This window comes from Antechinus flavipes, chromosome 3 (assembly GCF_016432865.1).
Source record: "Antechinus flavipes isolate AdamAnt ecotype Samford, QLD, Australia chromosome 3, AdamAnt_v2, whole genome shotgun sequence".
Lineage (NCBI taxonomy): Eukaryota > Metazoa > Chordata > Mammalia > Dasyuromorphia > Dasyuridae > Antechinus > Antechinus flavipes.
Genome location: NC_067400.1, coordinates 326,246,732 through 326,270,779, shown reverse-complemented (window position 1 = coordinate 326,270,779; position 24,048 = coordinate 326,246,732). Strand labels below are relative to the sequence as shown.

Here is a 24,048-nt window from a genome sequence, read left to right as displayed (position 1 = left end):
ATGAACACTTTGTTAATTAGTTTATTTTGAGCTTTCCTTTTGTCAATGCTTCTTTAAATAGTGGCACCCAGAACTATCCATGATAATCTAAACAGGGCTCAACAGGATTGAGGGTAATAGCATTGCTTTTCTCTAGGATGTAGTACAATACTTGTAATAATGTAGACTAAAAAAAATGGTAGAATTATGTTTAGTCACTGAATCATACTATTAGATCATATTGAACTTTTGATCAAAACCCCTATTCATTTACACATGAACTGCTGTTCCTAAGTGAGCTCTTCTCAGTCCTGCGCTTGCCCAATTAATCTAAATAGAACTATTATTTAGTCGTTTCTTGGCTAACCATCTCCAATTCCTTTCATTGTTTCTTGTGAAAAGTCATTTTTAGACTTCCCATCACTGGCTGTCCCCCGTGCCTGGCAAACACTGCCTGTTCACCTCTAACTCTTAGAATCTCTTCCTTCCTTAAAGATTCAGCTCGAACATCAACTTCTACATGAAGACCTTCCTACTTGTCTAGATATCACTGCCCTTTCCAAACAACAACTAGTATTTACATAGTGCTGTAAGATGCAAAAAATGCTTTACTAATATTTCATTTTGCCCTCAAAACAACCTCAGGAACCTTAGAAGATGGGATATTATTATCAATTTTGCCGAAGAGATGATAGACAGATACAACAGGTTCATCTAGTTTGTATAGGTTTTCTTTGTATAGGATTTGAGTTCAGATATTTCTGACTCCAGTCCAGTATCTTATCTGCTCAACCACCTACCAGGCCCATATATACTTTATATACTTATATATGTCCATATTGTCTCCCTAATATAATGCAAGCTTATTGAAGGCAAGAACTATTTCATTTTTGTCTTTGATCAGCACTTTCCACAGTATCTGGCAACATTAGAAAGTTAATGAACACTTTGTTAATTAGTTTATTTTGAGCTTTCCTTTTGTCAATGCTTCTTTAAATAGTGGCACCCAGAACTATCCATGATAATCTAAACAGGGCTCAACAGGATTGAGGGTAATAGCATTGCTTTTCTCTAGGATGTAGTACAATACTTGTAATAATGTAGACTAAAAAAAATGGTAGAATTATGTTTAGTCACTGAATCATACTATTAGATCATATTGAACTTTTGATCAAAACCCCTATTCATTTACACATGAACTGCTGTTCCTAAGTGAGCTCTTCTCAGTCCTGCGCTTGCCCAATTAATCTAAATAGAGTCTTACATTTATTCCTGTTGCATTTTATCTTGTTGGTTGGAACCCATCTTTCCAACCTATTGAGATTATTTTGAATTTTGATTCTGGCATCCCAAATGTATTAGCTAGCCTGCCAAGTTCCTTCACTGGAAAATTTCATAAGCTTATTTTCTGTTTATCCAAATCATTGATAAAAAAATTTGAGCAGGATAGGGTCAAAGACAAAGCTTGGAAGCACTTCATTACAGATAGACCTCCTAGTGGTGAGTATGTCATAAGAAAATCTTCAGATATATTCATTCAACCAGTTAGTTACAAACATGCCTAATTGTATTACCATAATACCATTGCACTATCTTGTCTCCAAAAAAATCACAAGAGAATCTCTCTAATTCTTTTCTAAGATTGGGACACACTAAATATATATCAGAATCCTCCTCTCCAATTCTAGTAATCCTATTTAACAATTAAAAGACTAAGAACTTTGATTAATACAAAAATATATTTAGTCCTTTAAGTCCTCAAATTCCTATTCTTTAAGAGCTAATTCTGGAATGACCCATCTTAATGAGCCCATGTCCACAGATGGAGGAAAATAAATTAAATCTCCCAATTCATTAAGTACTTATTATGTGCCAGACATTATGTTGGGTTCTGGGAATAGAATGACAAAAATAAAAGTCTCCTGCCCTCAAAGAACTTAAATACTACTGGAACATAAAACACAGTAAGTATTTATTAAAGATAAAGTATATATTAAATAAAAGTAGCAAAAGCAAGCACCACAAAATCACCTCTGTACTAAAAATTTTTGTTGCTTTTTTCTTGGTGTTCATCCTGAATATCTTCTGCTTGCTTTGTCTTTGGCCTTGGTTTCTGTGTTGCTGTCCATTCATAAGCCCTTTGACCTCTCATGGCTGTTCTTCAACTTCCAAAAGCTCTTTGAGAGCAAGGATTATTTTTTTTGGATTTGTATCCCCAGTGTCTAGCACAGAGTGTCTAATAAATGCTTGATAAATTTGTTGCTGACTGGTCACATGGATTTCACCCCATCCCATTGCTCTGTCTTCTAGTACATAGGTAATCTTGGTTTCTACTTGATTGCCTACCTTCTAACCTCTCTACCATTCTGATACTCATACATTCTTGTGTACTTGGTTTCTCAATTCCTTGATTATTATTTAGCCCTTTGGCTTGCTTTCACACTGGTATAATAACCATATTCTTTTTTCCCTTTAGGTGCTTGTGAACATATGTTCCAGAATTTTGTTGAGGATCAATGTGAGTCTCCGTGTTCTTTATTTCCCAAATCCACATTTTATTTTTTTGAAAAACAAAACTATTTGTTTGCCCCCAATATCCTGATATTTTTACCATTCTCCTGATTTCTTTCTATAGACCATGACATCATCTATGTGATGTTATTTTTGGGATCCTACATTTAGAGGGGAAATGACCTTAAATCTGTTTTGAATGAAGCCCTGTTTCTTTAGTCATTCGGCCCACCTTGACTTGGAATTTCAGCCTCAACACTGCCCATCCTCATTCATTCTACTTTTATACATTCTTAACTCATTTTTAAAATGCTCTGTTTCTGTCCTCTGTTATTTTCTGCCTCAAACCTGAGTTTTTCAACTTTGTTTATCTTTCCTTTAAATTCTGCCTCTGCTTCCCAGGAGATTCTAAGTCAGTTACTATTGCTTTGGGTACTCTGGAAAAGGTCTAGAAAGTAAGAAGGGCATTCCAACTTGATTCCATTTTTATTGCATTTCCAGTCTTCAGTGATGGAAAAATAGATAGGCAGAGGTTTGAGATACAGACCTGGAGACCAGTTATGACACTCATGGGTCAATAGATTGGTAGATGGATAACTATGGGGAGGAGGTACAGAGAGAGAGGCCAGATTTGCCATGCATATTTAAGAACAGGCACTATTCCAACGTGTATGGTCATTGTCTTGGCTGAGATTTAAAGTGAGACTTTAGAAAAGGCCTAAGAGAGTAGGAATGACATTCCCAACCTGTTTCCATTGTTACTACATTTCCATTTCAGTCTAGGTGATTGTGTCAGGAATCACATTTCGACAGATTCAAAAGCAACTTGCACTTTTTCATTGAAAAGCACTCTTGGTTTCAGTGTCTGAGGAAACATTTGGCCATTAACTTAGAAAAGATATCAGAGAGTTCACTTTCAGACTGAAACACAAGGCTAAGAGAGTTTTAAAGGGCTGACATAGGTTACTGCTTATCTTGTGGAATTTCTACCTTTACTGATAGGGATCTTTAAAAACTAAAGAGACACCTGTTTCTCAGAGGCAAGGAAGGGAACTAAGCCTGCTTCCAGGAGGGGAAGGATAGATTAGATGACCTCCAGATTCTATGAGAGGAAATATTTCCTAGCCTACTGATGTATGAGTCTATGAGCCTTTTCCAAGAGCAAAGAAATAAATTTGTCAGACAATAAAGTTTGGCAAACCATTCTCATTCCCCAAAGTTCTTTCATGCAGCAAACTACAAAAGCATAATCTCTCCCTCCCCCCTCCCTCCCTTTCCTTCTTCTCCCCCTCTCCTCCACCTCTCTCTTCCTCCTCCTCCCTTCCTTTCCCTTTCTTCCTCCCTCTCTCTCCCTCTCTCTCTGTCCTCCCCCCCCCGTGTGTGTGTCTCTCATATAACACATTCACAAGCATGTACTTGCATGTTTCTCCTTCCCAGTATATCATCCTAGCCTATGAATTAATCCATTTTTTGTCTTTATCTTTGGTCTTCACTGACATTCTATTTTACCTTCTAGTTAGACACATGAAACCAAAGCCACACGTTAAATCTCAGCCAATACAATGACCATACTCAATGGGATAATTTTGATTCTTAAATATGCATGGCAAGTCTGGCCCTTATTTTGTATCCCATCCCCATAGTTATTTATCTATAGTCTATTGACCCACATAAGTATCATATCTGGTCTCTGGGTCTGTATCAAACCTCTACCTATCTATCTTCCCATCACTGAAGATTGGACCTGTCTCTCTGTCTGATCTTTTTTCCTGATCTCTCCCTGCTTTTTGTCTATCACATTCTCTGTCAAGGGAATGCCAGGCAGGTTATTTTATACTCCCATTCCTCAAAGACTTGTATTGTATTAAAAAATGTTTTAAGTGCCTCTGGGTGTTTTGTTCCTCATTACTTCATAAAAGTGACATTAATAGCCATGGCAGAGCAGTGCTGAGTGCAATTATGGATGATGTTTCAGGTATGAAAGCTGTTTTGAGCCTGCTAATGTTTCCTAATTACAGGCCTTTTGGTAGAGAGAGAAAAAGATAAAGGGTGGGTAGGAGGGTGAGGGTGGAGCACACTGACTCATCTCAGTGGTTTACCTGGAAAGGGAAGGGAGGAAGGAAGGAGGAAGGGAGGTCAATGGCTTAAGAACAGCAAGCCACATTCCTCTCATTTTCAGTCAGTGGTACCAAAGCAAGGGAACTGAAATGGGAAATGGATATCACCAAAAGGGGTCAACTGTTACCATATAGTGGGGTGAAATTGTGTTCTATTATAGAGTCAGCCTAAAGGAGAAAATATCTCCTTTAAGCTTAGAGGACCTTCCTGGCACTGACAATTTCTAAAGAATGTGTAGAGTCTGGAACTGGGAATTACAAGACACCTGACTATAAATTCAAAAACAAATCTATCAGTATGTCTCATCAACCTGAGAAACATCACCACATTTAGCAACGATTTGATACAGAGAAGAGAGTAAGAATAGAGAAATGAAGCTATAAATATTACTGTAAGGTTTAATTTGAATTCTTCATCTGTCCAAAACCTTCCCCCACTTTTGGTCCAGCTTAATCTTTTAATCAATCAGAAAGCATTTATTAGGTATTTGTTAAATGCCAGGCAATCTATATTCATTTGAATCTTGGGAGAAAGGATGAATGAATGAAGAAAGGAAAGAAGGAAAAAAAGAAAGGAAGTGGCCATAATGAATAGTAAAAACATTACTGTCGATGCCTGATTATAGTTTAAAACAGCAAATAATCCAAAAATAACTCATACTTAGTTTAGGTTTATACTATATCATTGTATAATATATATCCCATCCTAAAAATACTTTCTTTTTTAGGAAAAAAATATTTTTACATTAAATTTTTAAAATTTTGAACTATGAGTTTTCTTCTTCTCTCCCAGCCTTTCCCCAGATATTGATAAGGCAAGCAATATGCTATCAATCCATGCATGTAAAATCATGTAAAATACTTTTTAATATTGGCTATATGGCTCTGTGTGTGTGTGTGTGTGTGTGTATACACATGTGTGAACTTCAATCTGCATATAGATTCCATCAATTCTTTCTCTGGAGTTAGATAGCATTTTTCATCATGAATCTTTTGGAATTGCCCTGAATCAATGTATTGATCAGAGCAGTTATCATTCACAGTTGCTCATTGTACATTATTACTGTTACCTGATAAAATGTTCTTTTGGTTCCACTCATTTCATTTTGCATGAACTCATATGAGACATACCTATTTTTTTTTCTGTAAGTATCCTGCTTGTGATATAGCATAATAGTATTCACAATCATATATTACAACTCATTCAACTATTCCCTGTATGGGCATCACCTCAGTTTCCAATTATCTGCCACTACAAAGGAGCGATTTAATTTTTTTTAACATAAAGATCCTTTTTTTTTTTAACCCATTGTAATAAACCTAATGGTGCTTTAGTATATCAAAAAGTACACACATTTTTAAGCCCTTTACTCATAGTGTCAAATTGTTCACTATATTAGTGTCCCAATTTTTCAACATTCCCCCAAACATTTGTTATTTTTTCATTTTCCTTCTTTTTTTCATTTTAGTCCATCTGATATCTGTGAAGTTCCAACCTTAGAATTGCTTTAATCTGCATTTCTCTAATCAGTAGTAATTTAGAGCATTTTTATATGACTATTATAGTTTTAATTTCTTCCTCTGAAAAGTGCCTATTGAGGAATATATTCTTATAAATTTGACTCAGTCCTCTATATATTTGAGAAATGATGCCTCTATGAGAAAAACGAGATAAAAACTTTTCACCAGTTGTCCGCTTTCCTTTTAATCTTGGCTGTGTTGGTTTTGTTTGTATATATTTTTTAATTTAATATAATCAAAGTCTCATAATTCTATCTCTTGTTTGAGCCCTAATTTTTTCCTTATCCATAAATCTGATAGGTAAAATTTCCATGCTCCCCTAATTTGCTTATATTACCCTTTTTGTCTAGATCATCTACTTATTCTTACACTATTTTGGTTTGTAGTGTGAGATGTTGATACATGCCTACTTTCTGCCAAACTGCGCTCCATTTCTTCCCAACAATTTTTGTTAAATCTTTGGATATATCAAATATTAGATTATTATAGTCATTTTACTAACCTGTATTGTGGCAGCTAGGTGATACACTGTATAGATTGAGTTAGGGGCCTAATGTTAGGAAAACTCATCTTTCAAGTTAAATCTGACCTCAGGCCCTTAGTTGCTGTGTGACCATGGACAAGTCATTTCATCTTGTTTGCCTCAGTTTCCTAAGGTGCAAAAAGGATGTAGAGAAGAAAATGGAAAAGTACTCTAATATCTTTACCAAGAAAATCCCAATGAGGTTTTCACAAAAATTCTAACAAATTATTCACCTAATCTAATCCATTGATCTACCATTCTATTTTTAGCCAATCTCACGTTATTATTTTCACAATTACAGCTTTATAATATAGTTTTGAAATCTGGAACTGCTAACCTACCTGAACATTTTTCCCCATTGATTCCCTTGATATTCTTGACTTTTTATTCTTTCAGATGAATTTTGTTATTTTTTTTCCTAGCTCTATAAAATGTTTCTGGCAGTTTGACTGGCATGGTACTAAATATATAAATTAGCTTAGGTAAATTGTTGTTTTTATTATAATGGCTAAAACTTTTTATTTATGTGAAATGTGATTTATAATTTTATACATATAATCCCTGGATTTGTCTTGGCAGGTAGATTCTCCTGTATTTTATATTGCCTGAAGTTATTTTTATGAAAATCTTATCTCTTCCTGCTAGGTTTTTTTGATAGTATATACAAATGCTGATAATTTATTTGGGTTTATTTTTTATCCTGGAAACTTGCTACTATTGTTGATTATTTTAACACATTTTTCAGCTGATTCTCTAAGGTTTGCTAAGCATACCAATATCTGCAAAATGTAATAGTATGGTTTCCTTATTTCCTCTTCTAATTCTCCTATTTTTTCTTGTCTTATTACTACATAGAAATGTATTTCTAGAATATTATCGAATTACATGTTCTACCTCCGATCTCACTGGAAAAGCTTGTATGTTATCCCAATTATAGATAATGCTTGTTGATAGTTTTAAATACATAATATTTAGCATTTTAAGGAAAGTTTTATTTATTCCTATTTCTTCCAGTGTTTTAATATGAATAAATATTGTACTTTGTCAAAAGATTTTTCTTCATCTGTTAAGATAATGACATGACTTTTATTCCTGTTGTTATTGATATAATCAATTATGCTGATAGTTTTCTTAATATCGAACCAATTTTGTATTTCTGATATACATCCCACCTGGTTACACTATATGAGCTTTGTGATATATTGCTGTAATCTCTTTGCCTAGTATTTTATTTTAAATTTTTGCAACAGCATTCACTAGGGAAATTGTTCTGTAGTCTTCTTTTTCCTCTTCCTGGTATAGGTATTAAACTGTATTTGTGTCATAAAAGAAATTGCAATTTCTTTGCCTATTTTTCCAAATAGTCTATATATTATTGGAATTAATTGCTCTCCCAAGTATTTGGTAGAATTCACCTTTGAATCCATCTGGCTCTGAGGATTTATTTCTTAAGGACTTCACTGATGGTTGTTCAATTTCTTTTTCTAAACAGGGTTGTTTAAGTATTCTATTTCCTCTTCTGTTAATTTAGCTATTTATATTCTTATAAATATTTATCCATTTCAGGCCAATTCCAATAGACTTGTGATGGAGAGAGCCATCTGCATCCAGAAAGAAGTGTGGGGACTGAATATGGATCACAACATAGTATTTTCACCTTTTTTGTTGTTTGTTTGCTTTTTATTTTCTTTCTTATGGTTTTCCTTTTTGATCTATTTTTTCTTGTGCAGCATTTTAAATGTGAAAATATGTATAGAATTGCACATGTTTAACATATACTGGATTATTTGCTATTTAGAGGTGAATGGGGGAAGGAGGGGAGAAAAAATTGGAATACAAGATTTTATAAGGGTGAATGTTGAAAACTATCTGCATATTGAAATAAAGAACTATTATTTTATTTAAATTTAAATAAATAAATATTTAAACATTTCAATTAGATTGTCAGATTTATTGACATATAATTGGTAAAATAGGTCCTGATAATTGCTTTAATTTCATCTTCATTGATAGTGTATTCACCCTTTCACTTTTGTTGATTAAAATTTGGTTTTCTTTTCCTTTCTTTAAAAAAAAATCAAATAAATAGTTTGTTTTTATTCATGTTTTGTTTCATTTTTGCAAGACAATCAGGGTTAAATGACTTGCCTAAGGTCAGATAGCTAGTGTAAAGTGTCTGAGATCACATTTGAACTCAGATCTTCCTGACTCCAGGGCCAGTGCTGTCCTGGTTAGTTTATATTATTGTTGTTATTATTTTCATAAAAACAACTCCTGGTTTTATTTTTTAACTTTAAATTTTATTAATTTCCAGTTGGAATTTCAGTATTTCCAATTTCATGTTTAATTGGGAATTTTTATTCTATTCTATTTTTAGGTTTTTTTTTAATTGCATGCCAAATGTCATTGATCTGACATTTCTTTCTTTATTTTATTTACGTAAATAGAAAAAGTAAATAAATAGTATTTAGAGATATAAATTTTCCTTTAAATACTTCTTTGATTGCATCCTGTAGATTTTGATATGTTTTATCATTGCCACTCTTTTTAATTAAATTATTGATTTCTATCATTTGTTCTCTGACCTGTTTATTCTTTAGAATTAGATTATTTATTTTACAATTAATTTTAAAATCTATCTTTCCATAGTCCTTTATTGAATGCAATGTTTATTATATTGTGTTATGAAAAGAATGTATTTCGTGTTTCTGTTTTTCTGCATTTGACTGTCAGATTTTTAATGCCCTAATATGAGGTCAATTTTTGTCAAAGTCTCAAAGATATTCTCCTTTCTACTCCCATTCAATTTTCTCCAGGGGTCTATAATATTTAATTTTTCTAAATTTCTATTCATTTAATATCCTTTTTACTTATTTTATGGTTAGATTTATCTAGTTCTGAGAAGGGAAAGTTAAGGTTCTCCACTAATGTAGTTTTATTACCTTTTTCCTCCTATAACTTTCTCTTAAGAATTTGGAAATTCAGTATCATTTGGTATATATATTTAGTATTGATATTGCTTCATTGTCTATGGTATCTTTTAGCAAAACATAATTTCCTTGCTTATCTCTTTTAGTTGGATCTAATTTAGCTTTTTATTTGTCTGAGATCATTATTGCTTCCCTGACATTTTTTTAAAGTCTATGCTAAAGCATTATAGATTCTGCTCTAGCCTCTTATTTTTGCTCTTTGTGTTTCTCTGTTTCAAGAGTGTTTCTTATAAACAACATATTGTTGGATTCTGGTTTGTAATCCATTGTGCTGCTTCTATTTCATGGGTGAGCTTATCACATTCATATTAACATTTATTATTACTAACAATGTTTTTTCTTCCATCTTTTTTCCCCCATTTATCCTTCTTTCTCAAGAGAGTCCCTCCTTAAAAATCTATTTTCCTTGGGACACTGATAGATTATAAGTGGAACTGTGAATGGATTCAGCCATTCTGGAGAGCAGTTTGGAAACTATGCTCAAAAAATTATCAAACAGTGCAAACTCTTTGATCCAGCAGTATTACTACTGGGCTTATATCCCAAAGAAATCTTAAGAAGATCCACCTGTGCAAAAATGTTTGTGGCAGCCCTTTTTGTAGTGGCTAGAAACTGGAAACTGAGTGTATGTCCATCAATTGGAGAATGATTGGGCAAATGTGGTATATGAACGTTATAGAATATTATTGTTCTATAAGAAATAACCAGCAGGATGAATACAGAGAGGCTTGGAGAGACTTACATGAATTTACATGATGCTGAGTGAAATGAGCAGAACCTGATCACTACACATGGCAACAACAAGACTATACAATAGTCGATTTTGATAGATGTGGCTCTCTTGAGCATTGAGATGATTCAAATCAGTTCCAATTTTTCAGTGATGAAGAGAGCCACCTACACCCAGAGAGAGGGCAGTGGGAACTGAGTGTGGACTACAATATAGCATTCTCACTCTTTCTGTTGTTGTTTGCTTGCATTTTGTTTACTTTCCCAGTTCTTTTTTTCTTAGATCCTATTTTTCTTGTGCAACAAAATAACTGTATAATTATGTATACATATATTGGATTTAACATATATTTTAACATATTTCACATGTATTGGACTACCTGCCATCTAGAGAAGGGAGTCAGGGGAAGGAGGGGATAATTTGGAACAGAAGGTTTTGCAAGGGTCAGTGTTGAAACATTACCAATGCATATGTTTTGTAAATAAAAAGCTTTAATAAAATGTAAAAAATCATTTTTCTTTCTGACCACTGAGTCTCTCAATTCATCTTTCCTTCTATCAGCACTTCCCATTCTCTTATTTCCGTCCTCACTTACTTCTCTGTTGAATAAGATAGATTTTTATACCTGACTGAGTGTGCATATTGTAAACCAATTCCAATGAAAGTGAAGTTCATATATGCCTATTTTTCTGTGTATTGTAAGAACTCTTCCTTTTGACCTTATTTAATATAAGACAATTTTTCTCTGTTTTTCCTTTCCCTTCTGCCTTTTCAAAGGGCATCCCTCTTCTCCATCCTTAAGTGTTTTTTTTTTCTTATTTTGTTTTAGATCATCCCAAAGAATTTAACTCATGCACATACTCTCAGTCTATGTACACTCTAATTGTCATAAAAATGCCAACATTCTTAGAAATCACAAGTATCAACTTCCTATATGGGAATGTAAACACATAACCTTATTGAATGCCTTACTATTGCTCATTCATGTTTACCTTTTAACGTTACTCTTGAATCTTGTATTTGAATATCAAAGTTTCTATTCAGCTTTGATCTTTTCTTTAGGAGTGTTTGAAAATCCTCTGTTTCATTAAATATCCATTTTTTTCCCTTGAAGAATTATACTCATTTATGCTGGGTAGGTTGTTTTTGGTTGAAATTATAGCTTCTTTTCATTTTAGAGTGTCATATTCCAGGCCCTCTGCTCCATTTTAATTCTTATATGATCCTGAGTATGGCTTCACAATATTTGAATTGTTTCTCTTATGGGTGCTTAAAATATTTTCAAGCTTGATCTGGGAGCTCGGGACTTTGGCTATCATATTCTAAGAATTTTCGTTTTGGCATTTCTTTCAGGAAGTGATCAGTGGATTTTTTCACTGTCTATTTTACCCTCTGGTTCTAAGATACTGGAACAGTTTTTCTGAGTATTTGAAGAGATTTTCAGGATAATTTTTTTTGGGAATAATATCTTGAAATATTATGTCTAGGCTTTTTTTTGATTATGGCTTTTAGGTAGTATAATAATTTTTAAGTACTTTCTTCTTGATTTATCTTGCGGATCAGTTTTTTAAGGAGGTATTTCACATTTTCTTCTTTTTTTTCATTTTTTAAACTTAGTTTTATGTTTCTTGTTGAGTCTTCTGGAGTCATTAGCTTCTGTTTGCCCAAATGTAATTTTAAAGGAAGCCTTTTCTTTAGTGAGCTTTTGTATCTCTTTTTCCATTTAACCAATTTTGTTTTTAAGGAATTCTTTTCTTCAGCGGATCTTTGTGCCTCTTTTATCATTTTGCCAATTCTAACTTTAAGGTGTTATTGTCTTCAATATTTTTGTGCTTTGCATTTCTTTCTTTAACAAGTTATTTACTCTCTTTTAATACTTTTCTTGTATCACAATCATCTTTCTTTCTGCATTTCTTGTTTAATTTTAAAAATCCTTTTTGAGGGCTTTTGAGGATTTCTTGTTGAGTTATTGTACGATTCACATTTGTTTTGTAGTTTTTGCTTGTAACAGTTTTTAAATTAATGCCATCTTCTGAATATACATCTTGTACTTCCTTATCGCCATAGCAGCTTGATGGTCAGGTCCTTGTTTTGTTGTTTATTCATTTTTTCCAGTCTATTTCTTGACTTTTAACTTTATATGAAAATTGAAATTTCCTTCTGGAGTGAAGGGGTTTGTCCTGTTTTAGGTTTTAGGTTTTCCATGCTGCTATTTTCACAACTAGTTCTAAGGTGTCTGTAAATTTTTAGTGCTATAATCTAAAGAGAAGTGTGTGATCAGACTCTCTTACTTTTTTTGTCCTGAGAGCTCTCAAAACTGCTGATACTGCTTTTGTAGCCACTTCCAAGTCCTACTGCTATCACAGGTTCTGTATTCTGAGCTGGCCCTGTCTCCCAGATGTCCTAAGTCTCTCCTGACAACCTCTTACATTGTCTTGGACCAGAAAAACTTTTTCTCAGTTCTGCCATTTTAGAATTGGAACTTATTGAGTAGGAGTAGACCTGCACTTTAGGAAAATCACGTTGGCAACTACATGAGAATGGGTCTGATGTGGAGACTTGAAGCAAGAGCACTAATTAAGAGGTCATTGCAATAGAACCAATAATGATAGAATCAGAATAGTGACTGAATGAGTGGGGATAAGGAGATGAATGCAAAAGATGTCATGGGGGTAGAAACAACAAGATTTAGAAATTGGTAATTTGAGATGCACAAGAGTAAGGTGAAAAACAGATCAAGAATTAAGACCATTTATCATTCAGATATCTACAAATAAATTGTCTATAGTCAATTTTAAATAATACATGCTGAGGTATCCTGTCCAACAGACCTTAAGCTCACCTACTCCTCCTTTTATGCCCTCAGAAAACATAAATTCATTTAATATTACAAGGAAAACATATTTGAGGAGGTAGAGCCAAAATAGGAGGCATTGATGTATTTAATACCTTGCAAGACACTGGAGATAAAAAGAGGTATAAGATTTAGTTTCTGTCCTAGGGATGGAATAGGAAACGGACTTAAAATCTAATTGGAAAGAGAATATACAAGTTTTAAAAAATGAACAACAATTCTAAATTGCACATTATAGATCCTAAATACTAAAAAAATCAGAGACGTAATTTTCAAGAAAAAGATGAAGAAATAAAAGAATCATATTTAGAACTGGAAAGACCATCTTAGAGGTCATTTAATCTAAACTACTCATTTAAAAAAAGTTGTAATTTTCAAAATAACAAAAAAAAGAGAGAAAACATTTACATATACAAGGTAGAACAGAAAAGATTATATGTGAAACCATGAATCTCTTTTATATAAAATTTGCTTTCCTCCAAAGTATAAAATTAATTCATCATGTTATTTTCAAAGATGTCCTGTTTCTCTGTTTTGCTCTGAATTTCATTCTGTTGTCTTTTGTGCATTTTAAAACATTTTTGTCAGTTTCTCTTCCATCCCAAATAAAAAGGAAAAAAGACATAATTTTTGGGAAAATTACATAAACTGCAGAAAAATATGAAACATATAAAAATAATAGTAGTCAAGCAAAACAAATCTACATAACAGCATGTCCACAAATATATCTCATTCTGGACTTTGGTTTCATCACTTCTCTGTCAGGAGAAAGGGTAACATACACCATGAGCCCACTTGAGTTGTGGTTGGTCATGCATTATTTAAATCTCTCAAATTTTGTGAACCAAGACTCTTATTTTAAAATTGGGGAAACTGAAGCCCAGATAGATTAAGAGACTTGATCAAGACATACAGATAAAGATAAAAATAAAAACCAAAAATCATCTAATATATATTATTTCTATTGTGGATTTATCTAAAAAACTGGGCCAGCTTCTGAACATGGATTGTAATACAAACATTCTCATCTCTTCAATTCAGTTCATTAGGTCAGTATTTATTAACTACTACCTATTAAAGCACTGTGCTGGGTGCTTAGAACATAATGTGAAAAAATAACATAATCCTCATATTCAAGGAATTAACAATTTAGTTAAAAAGAAAGACATACAATACAAATAATAGTGTTACAAACTAAAGTGTTATATGGGCATTGGAAAGGTCAAATAAATGCAAGAAAAAAATCAAGGAGGGGTCAGTCTCCCCTTATTGAGTCCAGGTGGAGGGAGGGGAACAAATTCAATTTTATGGGGAAGTAGGAGTGAAGTTTTTGAGGAAGGAAAGGATTCGAGTAAGAGAAAATAGAGAAAAATCAGCTCTCGATAGAATAGAGGCATAAGCTTATATGTAAGAGGGCAGATTGAGATGAGGGAATGACTAGTAGAATTATAATATTTTAGAGCTGGAAGGTGTCTTGGAGGCCATCTAGTTCAAATCCCTCCACTTACAGATGACAAAATTGGGACCTAGAAAAGTTAAGTGACCTACTTTCTCAACCACAATGTTCGTTTAGCTTTACTAAAAACTATATTAATTCAGTGCCACTTTCCCACTAGATAGTGCATATTTATAAATCAATACAAATGGATATTATATATTGTTGGCCAAGCATATAATGTCACCTAGTGACCAAGGTTGAATCATTACCACTTCATACATTTGAATTATTAGTAAAAAGAATAAAATTATATAACTGTTGAAAATAATAAAAATAAGGGACATGTCCCACAATTGCTCCTCCTCTCTCTTACCACAAATAAAATGGGGAAGGGGGAATTATTCAGTCCTTGGGGAAAATCATAATATAAAATATATACAATAATATAAAATATATAATTAATGCACATATTTGTTGGAAAACATCCAATCATTGCATGCAAAATAAGTAATTATAATGATGATGGTGGCAGTAATGCTTTTCTTTCCCAAATGGAATTAATGAAAGGTTTAGCTATTGTCAATGCCTATTTTTGAAATGATTACCAAAATCTAAAACATGCTAACTAATCTATCTATGTAGTAACAGAGTTAAGAAGCCAAATAGGTCAGGTAAAATAATGATCTCTATGCTCATATCCAAATCTAAATTCTATGATTCTATAAGACCAAATGAGAACCCAGATGTGAAAGGCTGGACATTGAAATAGTTCTCTCTCTTATTAGAAGCAATAGTGGGAAATTAGAGGTCAATAATAAAGCAAGATTTCTCTGCCTAGTATTGAAATCTGAATCAGAGTGTGATCACAAATAAAAGTTTTTAAAAACATGGAGGTCTCTGTCCACTATTTGCCTTGATATCAAAGATAAGAGGCAGCATAGAGTAGTAGAAATAGCAATAGTTTTGGAATCAAATAATATAAGATTCTATCCACTGTGCCTCTTAACTGCCTCTGTGGTCTATATTGTTGGAAGTAATATTCATTACAATGAAAATCACAGCTCTATGGAAATAATAGAAGTTTTTATCCAGACAATACTTAACTTATAAAGATAATTTTCTATCACATTCTTACGAATTCCAAGGAAAAGTGGGTACAAAAAGATAATTGTGCCTAGAACTCTCAGTTCAAATCCCACCTTTTACCCTGGTCTATCCCAGTTCCTCCAGCTGTTAGTCTCTTCCTCTTTGATATTACTTTCCATATAGTGTGTGGAATATACATGCATACATACATACATACATATATGTTTTATTTATATATGTATATATTTATAATCTATATATTTCTATCTATCTGTTTGTATATATAGCTATATATCTATATCTATTTGTTTCCCCTATTAGAATGTGAACTCCTTGAGGACAGGAACCATGTCTTTTATTGTTCTTATTATCCCCAGCATTGAACACATTATCTGGAGCATAGTTAGTGCTTAATTGCTTGTTGCCCCACTGATAGCATCAGATGTACTCACTAGTAGAAAATACAGAGCAGACCTAAAAATAATTACACTGATTCCTTAGTGCAATGATTTCTTCTTCTCCTGGAGGCCAGGAATCACCCTAAGCACCCAGAACAAGATTCTTCACATAGAAAGATTTCAATAAATGTTATTGGTTGACAGGAGGTTTGGCCATTTGTATCCAGGTTTGGTGGTGCAGGGAATGGGAAATGAAGGTTGTCCCTATTTTTACCAAGTGGTTTGGATCTATAAATGGTGATAAAAAGGATGGATTTGAAGTATAATAGTTATTTGAGAAAGAAAAAAAAGTTCTCTGGGAAAGAAAACATTTATATAAAGTTGGTTTTGTGTTGATTTTTCAAGAAGCAGGAGAGAAAAATCTCTTTGATGTATAGTAGGCCAATTTGGACTCTTCCCCCCCTTTTAAGGATAATCAGAAGGAAATGAAAATCAAGATGATTGGAGAGTTTAATGAGCATATTTGTTATGCATAAAAATGTTTTCACCAGGAAAGAAAATTAAATAGAAATTATGTCAACATTTGAAGAGTCTCCTTATGAAATCTAGAGCAATCTTTACATTAGTAAAAAAAAAAATACAAAAATTTTCTAAAAGCAGTATAATGTAGGCAAAAGTACTCTGGATTAGGCTAAGGAGATCCGGGGCCTAATCCCAGCTCTAACTCAGTGTCAATCTTGAATGAAGCATTTTTTCCCAGAGTCTCATTTACTTCCTATATACAAATAAGTAGACAAGATAATCTTTAACATATCTTGTGAATAAAAACCAAACTGTGCAAATTAGATCAGAATGCTTTGGTTTGTTTTGGCATGAAGTCTTAGTAAGGATAGAATAATTCCAAAGAGGGCTAAACTCTTATCTTAAAAAATGCACAATATCCTGGCCAAAAGATTCTCTTTCAGTCTCTACTCCATTTCCCCCTACCATGAACATTGTAAACACCCGCTTGTTGCTGCTTACATGGAAAGGCAGTATTGCATAATGAATAATGAGCCTAGGAACCAGCCTGGAAGCCAAGAAGCCTTGCCTCTCACATGTGTTGGCTATTTATGCAGGTCAAGTCACCTTCTCATTTGCTCTTGGACAATTTTCTAAAACTCTAAGTTGGGAAGAAGGTAGAAAGAAGATTGCATTCATAAAGGAAACTTCCTTACCTAAAGTTTCCCATACCAAGGAAATCACAAAGTTTAATATCTATATAGACTTGCATAATAGAGTCTATGACTTAACCAACATACTTAGATTTGTTTTGCAATTATTATATTTTATTTATAAAAGTAGAAAAGATAAGACTTTAGCAATGAAAATATGAGGGAATGACAGCTTGGATAACTGAATGTCCCACTGGATTATACAGTGAGTGGCAGAGAGAAACACATCTTTGGAAATAAATGTAACTCACATTTACCATAGATAAAAGTCAAATAATGATAGATGAAGCATTCATCCCAGGAATGCTTGAGATTTGACTTTATATATTTATAAGTTTATGTTGCATATGTTTCTAGTTATGTTCATTTGTGATGACTCTCTTCATTAGGTGGTAAATTCTCTGAAGAGAAAAATGTCTTCTTTCTTTGTAATCACCTGCAGTGCTTGGCAACTCAGTGCTATACACACAACTATTTCTTAGCTAATGTTACTTGACTGGCTGACTGTCCTTTGTGCTCCAGCATCAGCTCAGGTACTAGGCTAATACTCTGGTTCCACCTTTCATCATGGGTGAAGCACTGATTAATTCTATATGGGAATTAGATACAATTGATTAAGCCTTTACTAGATGTTAGGCATTATGCTAAGTCCTGCAACTAGAAAGACAAAAGTGAAATTACTCATCATCATCATTACCACCTATAAAAAGGCTTGCGTTGGACCAAATAAACTAAAGTACACACACACACACACACACACACACACACACACACATAACCAAAGTATATAGAATTATTAATTAACTAAATTATATAGAAATAAGTTTGAAATAAGTCAAGCAGGGAGAGAGTACTAACCACTGGGGAAGGGATAGGAAAGCCCTCTTGTAAAAGGTGTTACTAGAAAAGTGTCTTGAAGGCAGCTTCAGATTCTAAAAGGGACAGTTGAGAAGGAAGCATCTTCCTAACACGGAGGACACAGAAGTATAAGAGGGAAAGTCTTGTTAAAATATCACCTCCCTCCTAGAATCATGCTGAGGAATAATTAACCAAAGTGGATAAGAGCCTTAAAATATTTATTGTTGTTCAGATTTTGTCATGTCTGACCCTACCTGACCCATGGACTTTTTGTCTGCGGAGTTTTCTTAGCAAAGATTTTGAAGTGTTTTGCCATTTCCTTCTCCAAGAAAAGACAGAAAAGACCCAAAGCAAATAGAGGGTAAATGACTTGCTCAGGAACACGCAGCTAGTATCTGAGCCCATCCAAGCCCTCTACGATGTGCAATCTTCCACACTATCTACCTGCCCCTTCCTAAAGTGTTAGGCAAATGTAAAATATGGGCCACTGTTACTGGCAGTATCATGTATTCCCAAATGTTATCTTCCAGTTCCTTTCCTGATTATCCATATTGCACTTTACTCACTCTGGAAAGTCAATAGGCGCTTCTCTTTTACACTGATAAAAGCATTCACCAACTCAAACATTTCATTGGTTCTACAGAAAATATGACATTAGTTGAAACAATTTGTTGAGGGTCAGTTATTTCCAGTTAGACTATCCAATTGGTATTTCAGGCAATTGGTCAGCTAGCAATGGCACTTAATGATGTGGTTGTGGACTTTGTTTATGATAAATATTTTATTTTATTAGAAAATATCATTGATTAGGGCAATCAATAATTCAACAAGCACTTATTAATAAGCACCTTCAATCACATTATAGTAGGTCCTGAGAATACAAATACGGAGATGAAATAAACCATATACTCTCAAGGTGCTTGCATTCTAGTGGGCAATGCTGTTTATATGGGATACACTGAAATTTTTGGTACTGGAAACCCTGTGATCTTTGGCAAGTTCTAAATGATGCCCTTTAAAACCTGAAGGAAGAAGACAAAGCAGCCATCTGTAATTGTGACTTGGTCCCAGAACACTTACCCCTGATGCAGGATTTGCCGTCCAGCCCAACTCAGCAGTAGCTGTCCTGGTGTCCATTAAGGTTTCTGGAAATAAAAACAGGAAAATAAATGAGTTAACAACTCTTACCACATAATTGTTTCTCAGCCTCAGGGGCCCGTTTCCAGTTTGAGTTTGCTTTGATATCTATGATGTAATATAAAGAATTCAGGGAAACACAGAAAGACCTGTGTAAGGTGGTACCAAGAGACTAAAGCAAAGACAAAAGACCAATATACTCCAAGACTAAAATAATATAAATAAAAATAGCACTAAAATATCCTAGAATTCGAATTGATTTCAATGACTAGTCTTGATTCCAAAGGACTAATAATGAACAACACTCCTTTCCCCTTGGTAGAGTTATGGTGAACTATGGGTACAAAATGTTGCATAAACTATCAGACAGGATTGCTGAGTTGCTTAACTCAGGCTTTGCTTAACTTTAGAATTGATTTCAATGACCAGTCTTGATTCCAAAGGACTAATAATGAACAACACTCCCTTCCCCTTGGTAGAATTATGGTGAGCTATGGGTACAAAATGTTGCATATATTATCGAAGGGATTACTGAATTGCTTAACTCAGGCTTTGTTTAACTTTTTTTCTTTGTTATAAAGGGGATTCCACTTGGAGAAAGGTAATTGGGAATTTAGGGTTTAAGGAGCAAAAAGCATCAATAAAATAATTTTATTTTTTAAAATTTATCTCTGATACTATCTTCCTTTTAAGAGATGTAAAAATTCTCATGTGTAAATTCATTAGCTATTATTACAAACTCTCCCAAAATGCAAATATGTTTTCTGAGACTGAATTCTTATAACAAGAAGTATGTTAACATTTCTCCAACTATAACATGTAGTTCAACAGAAAAACTTCTAGATTGGAACTGAAAAACTGAGTTCAAATCCTGCTGGAAAAAAACTTAGTAATTGCATGATCCCAGGCAAGGCACACAGGTCTAAGAGTCTGAGCTTTATCATCTTTAAGTTAGAGATATTAATATCTAATCATCAGAATTATTATCACTGTCAAGTGAGACAATGAATCTTAGATGCATGGCAAATCTAAAAATGTTATGTAAGGGACAATGATGAAGAGAAATACCTTGACTCCTTAACTTCTGCTCTGCCTAAACTTTGTCCCCAATCTTTAAAAGGCTATTCTCTGCTCATTTCTTATGTTACACCAATTGGGTGTTGCCTCAGTCAAACTGAGATTTGTTGAAGACCTTGACTTAAAAAAGCTTCCGTCTCCCACTGCATACAGGACCATCTCCAGTCATCTTGATCAATATCTGGCCACTGGACCAGATGGCTCTGGAGGGGAAAGGGAAGCAGGTGACCTTGCACATCCCTCCCTCACTTAAATCCAATTCACTTACATGTCATGGCATCCTGTCCCTGATGTCATGGTCATCTTTGAGAGTAAAGCACAAACAAATACTACAACAACCATTCTAAGAATATCCTTGTAGCAGTGGTTAGGGAAGAGGGAAGATAAAATTCCTTTAAACTATAAGCTCTAGGAGGATGGGCACTATATCTAATTTATCTATATCTAGCACACAGTGTTTCAGCAAACAATTTAATTCAATACAACAACTGCTTATCAAGTGTGTCATGTTTTGAAAAAAACATGATCCTTATTCATGTGGGTAATCCAGTAACACAAACACAAATAATTACAATGTAAAAATCAGTTACCATTTATAAATGTGCTAGTTGAATAAATGGATTTGGAGGTAATGAAGAGGGGCAAAGTGCAAAGGCTTCCTTTTGTAGTTCATTTTCCACTCTGAGCCCATCTGACAGCTGTAGAAGACAAGTACATGGCTAGGGATACCCTTCTTTCCCCCTCATTTCTACTTCCTAGCACTAATAATGATGATAATGACAAATTTCATTTACATAATAAATTTCTTACAAGAAGCTCATGTCACTCAATGGAAATTTATCTCAGCAATTATTTTTTTTAAATGTTATCAATGGAATGAACCCAAACAGTCAAAAGTATTCATATTTAACAGAACAAAAATCCTAAGCACAGAGAGGCTAAGTGTATGAAATGACACAACCAAGTCACTTGACTGACAACATTATTCCCACCTCTAATATTCCTGCCCCATTCCACTATGATTACTCTAATGGAATTCTGTGGAGAAAAAAAGGTTTTTATTTTTTATTTCTTAAATAAGGTCATGGAGATCACATAGGACCTCTTATAGGTAATAATTAGAAATATTTTCACTGGCTAGAAGAAATAATTGAGGGAGAGGATGGTAACAGCACAGAAGAGAATCCAACACCAGATGCTGTGATTCCAAGAGAGGGAATGATCCATTCCCAAGAGAGCACAGCCCCAATTTACTGTCCAGAAACGTTTGGAGGAAGGTGGGTCCAGGAGAGCAATGCTCTGGTGACAAAATCAGTGAGACAGTTAACCCTGAGAATCAATTAATCAATCAAATATTTATTAAGTCCTTTTTATATGGCACATAGCTTAATGAACGCTTATTTTCTTCCTGCATTCTTACTTATGATCTGTGTAAATGTAAATGTTACCTGAACTCTCTGGGATCTGTAAAATGAAGGGGTTAAAGCAGATGTATGTCATCTTGGCTATCATCCCCAAATGAGATCTAATCAAAAAAAAAAAAATCCCCATAGAAAAAGTGGCTATAACTTCCCTTGGTTAATTATGACAAGTTTTATTTTGCCTTCTTTTATCAATAAACTTTCCTTAAATCTGACTTAGATCCTTTCTGTCATTATTTCTTCTCACTCTTTAACACCCTGTTACCTCTGAAAATGAGAAAAGTTCAAGGAAGAATCATATATTTCATATGGTTAGGAGCAAATACTTTTCTGGTAGAGACACCAAGTACAGTGCTGGGCTCTTGTGGGGGCTTAATAAAAATGATTTGAGGATGTTTATGACTCTCCAGAGGGGCAGGGAGCATTCATTTGCATTTACAAAGCATATTGAGAGTTCTGGCAGAAGGTTATGATGGAAGCACAATTAAATATGTATGATTGCTTCTGTTGTCAAATAGCATCACAGAGACCAAAGCAGGAATGGGGCTCCTTTAGAGAAGGAGCTGTTGAACAGCAATGATACAAGCTGCACTTTGATTAAGGTATTCTTCTGTGGTCAGATCACTGGACCCTCAAGATTTATGATTAAAGGGTATTCTAGGCACAGTGACTGGCACATAGTTAGTGCTATATCAAAGTTATTATTATTATTATTACTTTAGGTGTTTACAAATATTAGAAAAGGATAGCTAAACATCCTGCTTCATCATTTGGCCCTGGATTGGTCCCTTTGTAAATACCTACAGTGATGAAGCAACATGGCAAAAGTGGATTGAGATTCAGAAGATCTCAGTTCAAATCTCCATTCTATTATTCACTACCTTTCTGACCTTGAATAATTCAGTTAATTTGTGGGTCTCGTTAATTCATCTGTAAATAAGGAGTTGGATTAGGTGGTCTCTAAGGTCTCTTCCAGTTCTAATTCTGTGATCTATGACTTCTACTTCCCACAGGAACCCAGAACCTTCAAACTGGTTATTTAATAAGATTCTGATTCCATCTATAGAGGATATTCTATATCCTCTCCTCCTCAGTAATTTCCCATGCTGGAAGACCTTTTCTGATCTTTTTCTACTGACTAAATTCACCTTTCCTATGCTCTGTTCCCACAAGAGTCCTGCTAGATGCTTGCCTGTCTTAATTTGTTAAACTAGTTTGATCTTTGTTGTTAACAGATGATAATGTCCTGATGAGTTAGTCCTTACCAAAAATATTTTCATTCTAACAAAAACATGCAATGCCTTAACAGAAAAAGATGAAAATTATGGAATTTTGGACACTGTGGCAAAATCAATGGAGAAATTTTTCAGTAGGAGAAATGTCTGACACTAGCAAAAATACACAAACATCATAACCTTACATCTAACTCAATTAGGATAGCTCCAGGCATAGAGTCAGGAAGACCTGAGTTCAAATCCCTCATCAGACATTACAATTGTGACTCTGGGCAAATCACTTAACTCTGATTGCCTCAGTTTCCTCACCAATAAAATAACCTGGAGAAAGAAATGACAAACCATTCCAGTATCTTTGCCAAGAAAATCTTAAATAGGGTCATGAAAAATCACAATAACTGAAACTGAAAACAACAACAAAAAACTTAACAGGATCATGAATTTCAAGTTGGAATAATCCTTGGGAATAAACAAGTACAATCTTCCATTTTTCAGATGAGTAAAGCAAGCTTGAGAGAGGTTAACTGACATTCCTAGGATTGTTCAGCTAATTAAGTTAGGCTTTAAAGCCAGGACCCCAGATTCCAAATTCAGGATGCTATCTACCATACCACCTAACTTTTCTTTCTGCTGTGGAAGCCAGAAAAGAGCTACTCTGTCACTTATTGGTTCTGTGACTGGAATGAGGAAATGACTTTTCCCAACCTTAAAATAGGGATCATCATATATGTTGTTTGTCCTTTATCTTATGACATCATAGAAGATATCTTGACTCGAACAAAGTCATCAGCCTCACTCATTCTCTCTCTGCATCATTGAAGTCCAGTGGAAAGTTAAAAGTCAGGATGACTGGGAATGACCTTGGGGTTTTCAATGTTAGACCCAGCTCTAAGCTCGTGATAGCACCTGATTCATCTGCCTTCATGGGTACTGGTAGAATAAGTAGAACTTGGAATGAA

At 34.1% G+C, this 24,048-nt stretch overlaps 1 protein-coding gene across 4 annotated transcripts in view; it reads right to left on the bottom strand.

Annotated features, from left to right (window-relative positions):
• EPHB1 (EPH receptor B1) overlaps window positions 1-24,048 on the bottom strand; it is a 718,019-nt gene that overhangs the window by 463,014 nt on the left and 230,957 nt on the right. For all 4 annotated transcript variants that reach the window (XM_051985594.1, XM_051985595.1, XM_051985593.1 and 1 more), the window contains exon 2: window positions 19,300-19,364. In XM_051985594.1, coding sequence (XP_051841554.1) covers window positions 19,300-19,364 — 65 coding nt within the window. The remainder of the gene's footprint in view (window positions 1-19,299; window positions 19,365-24,048) is intronic.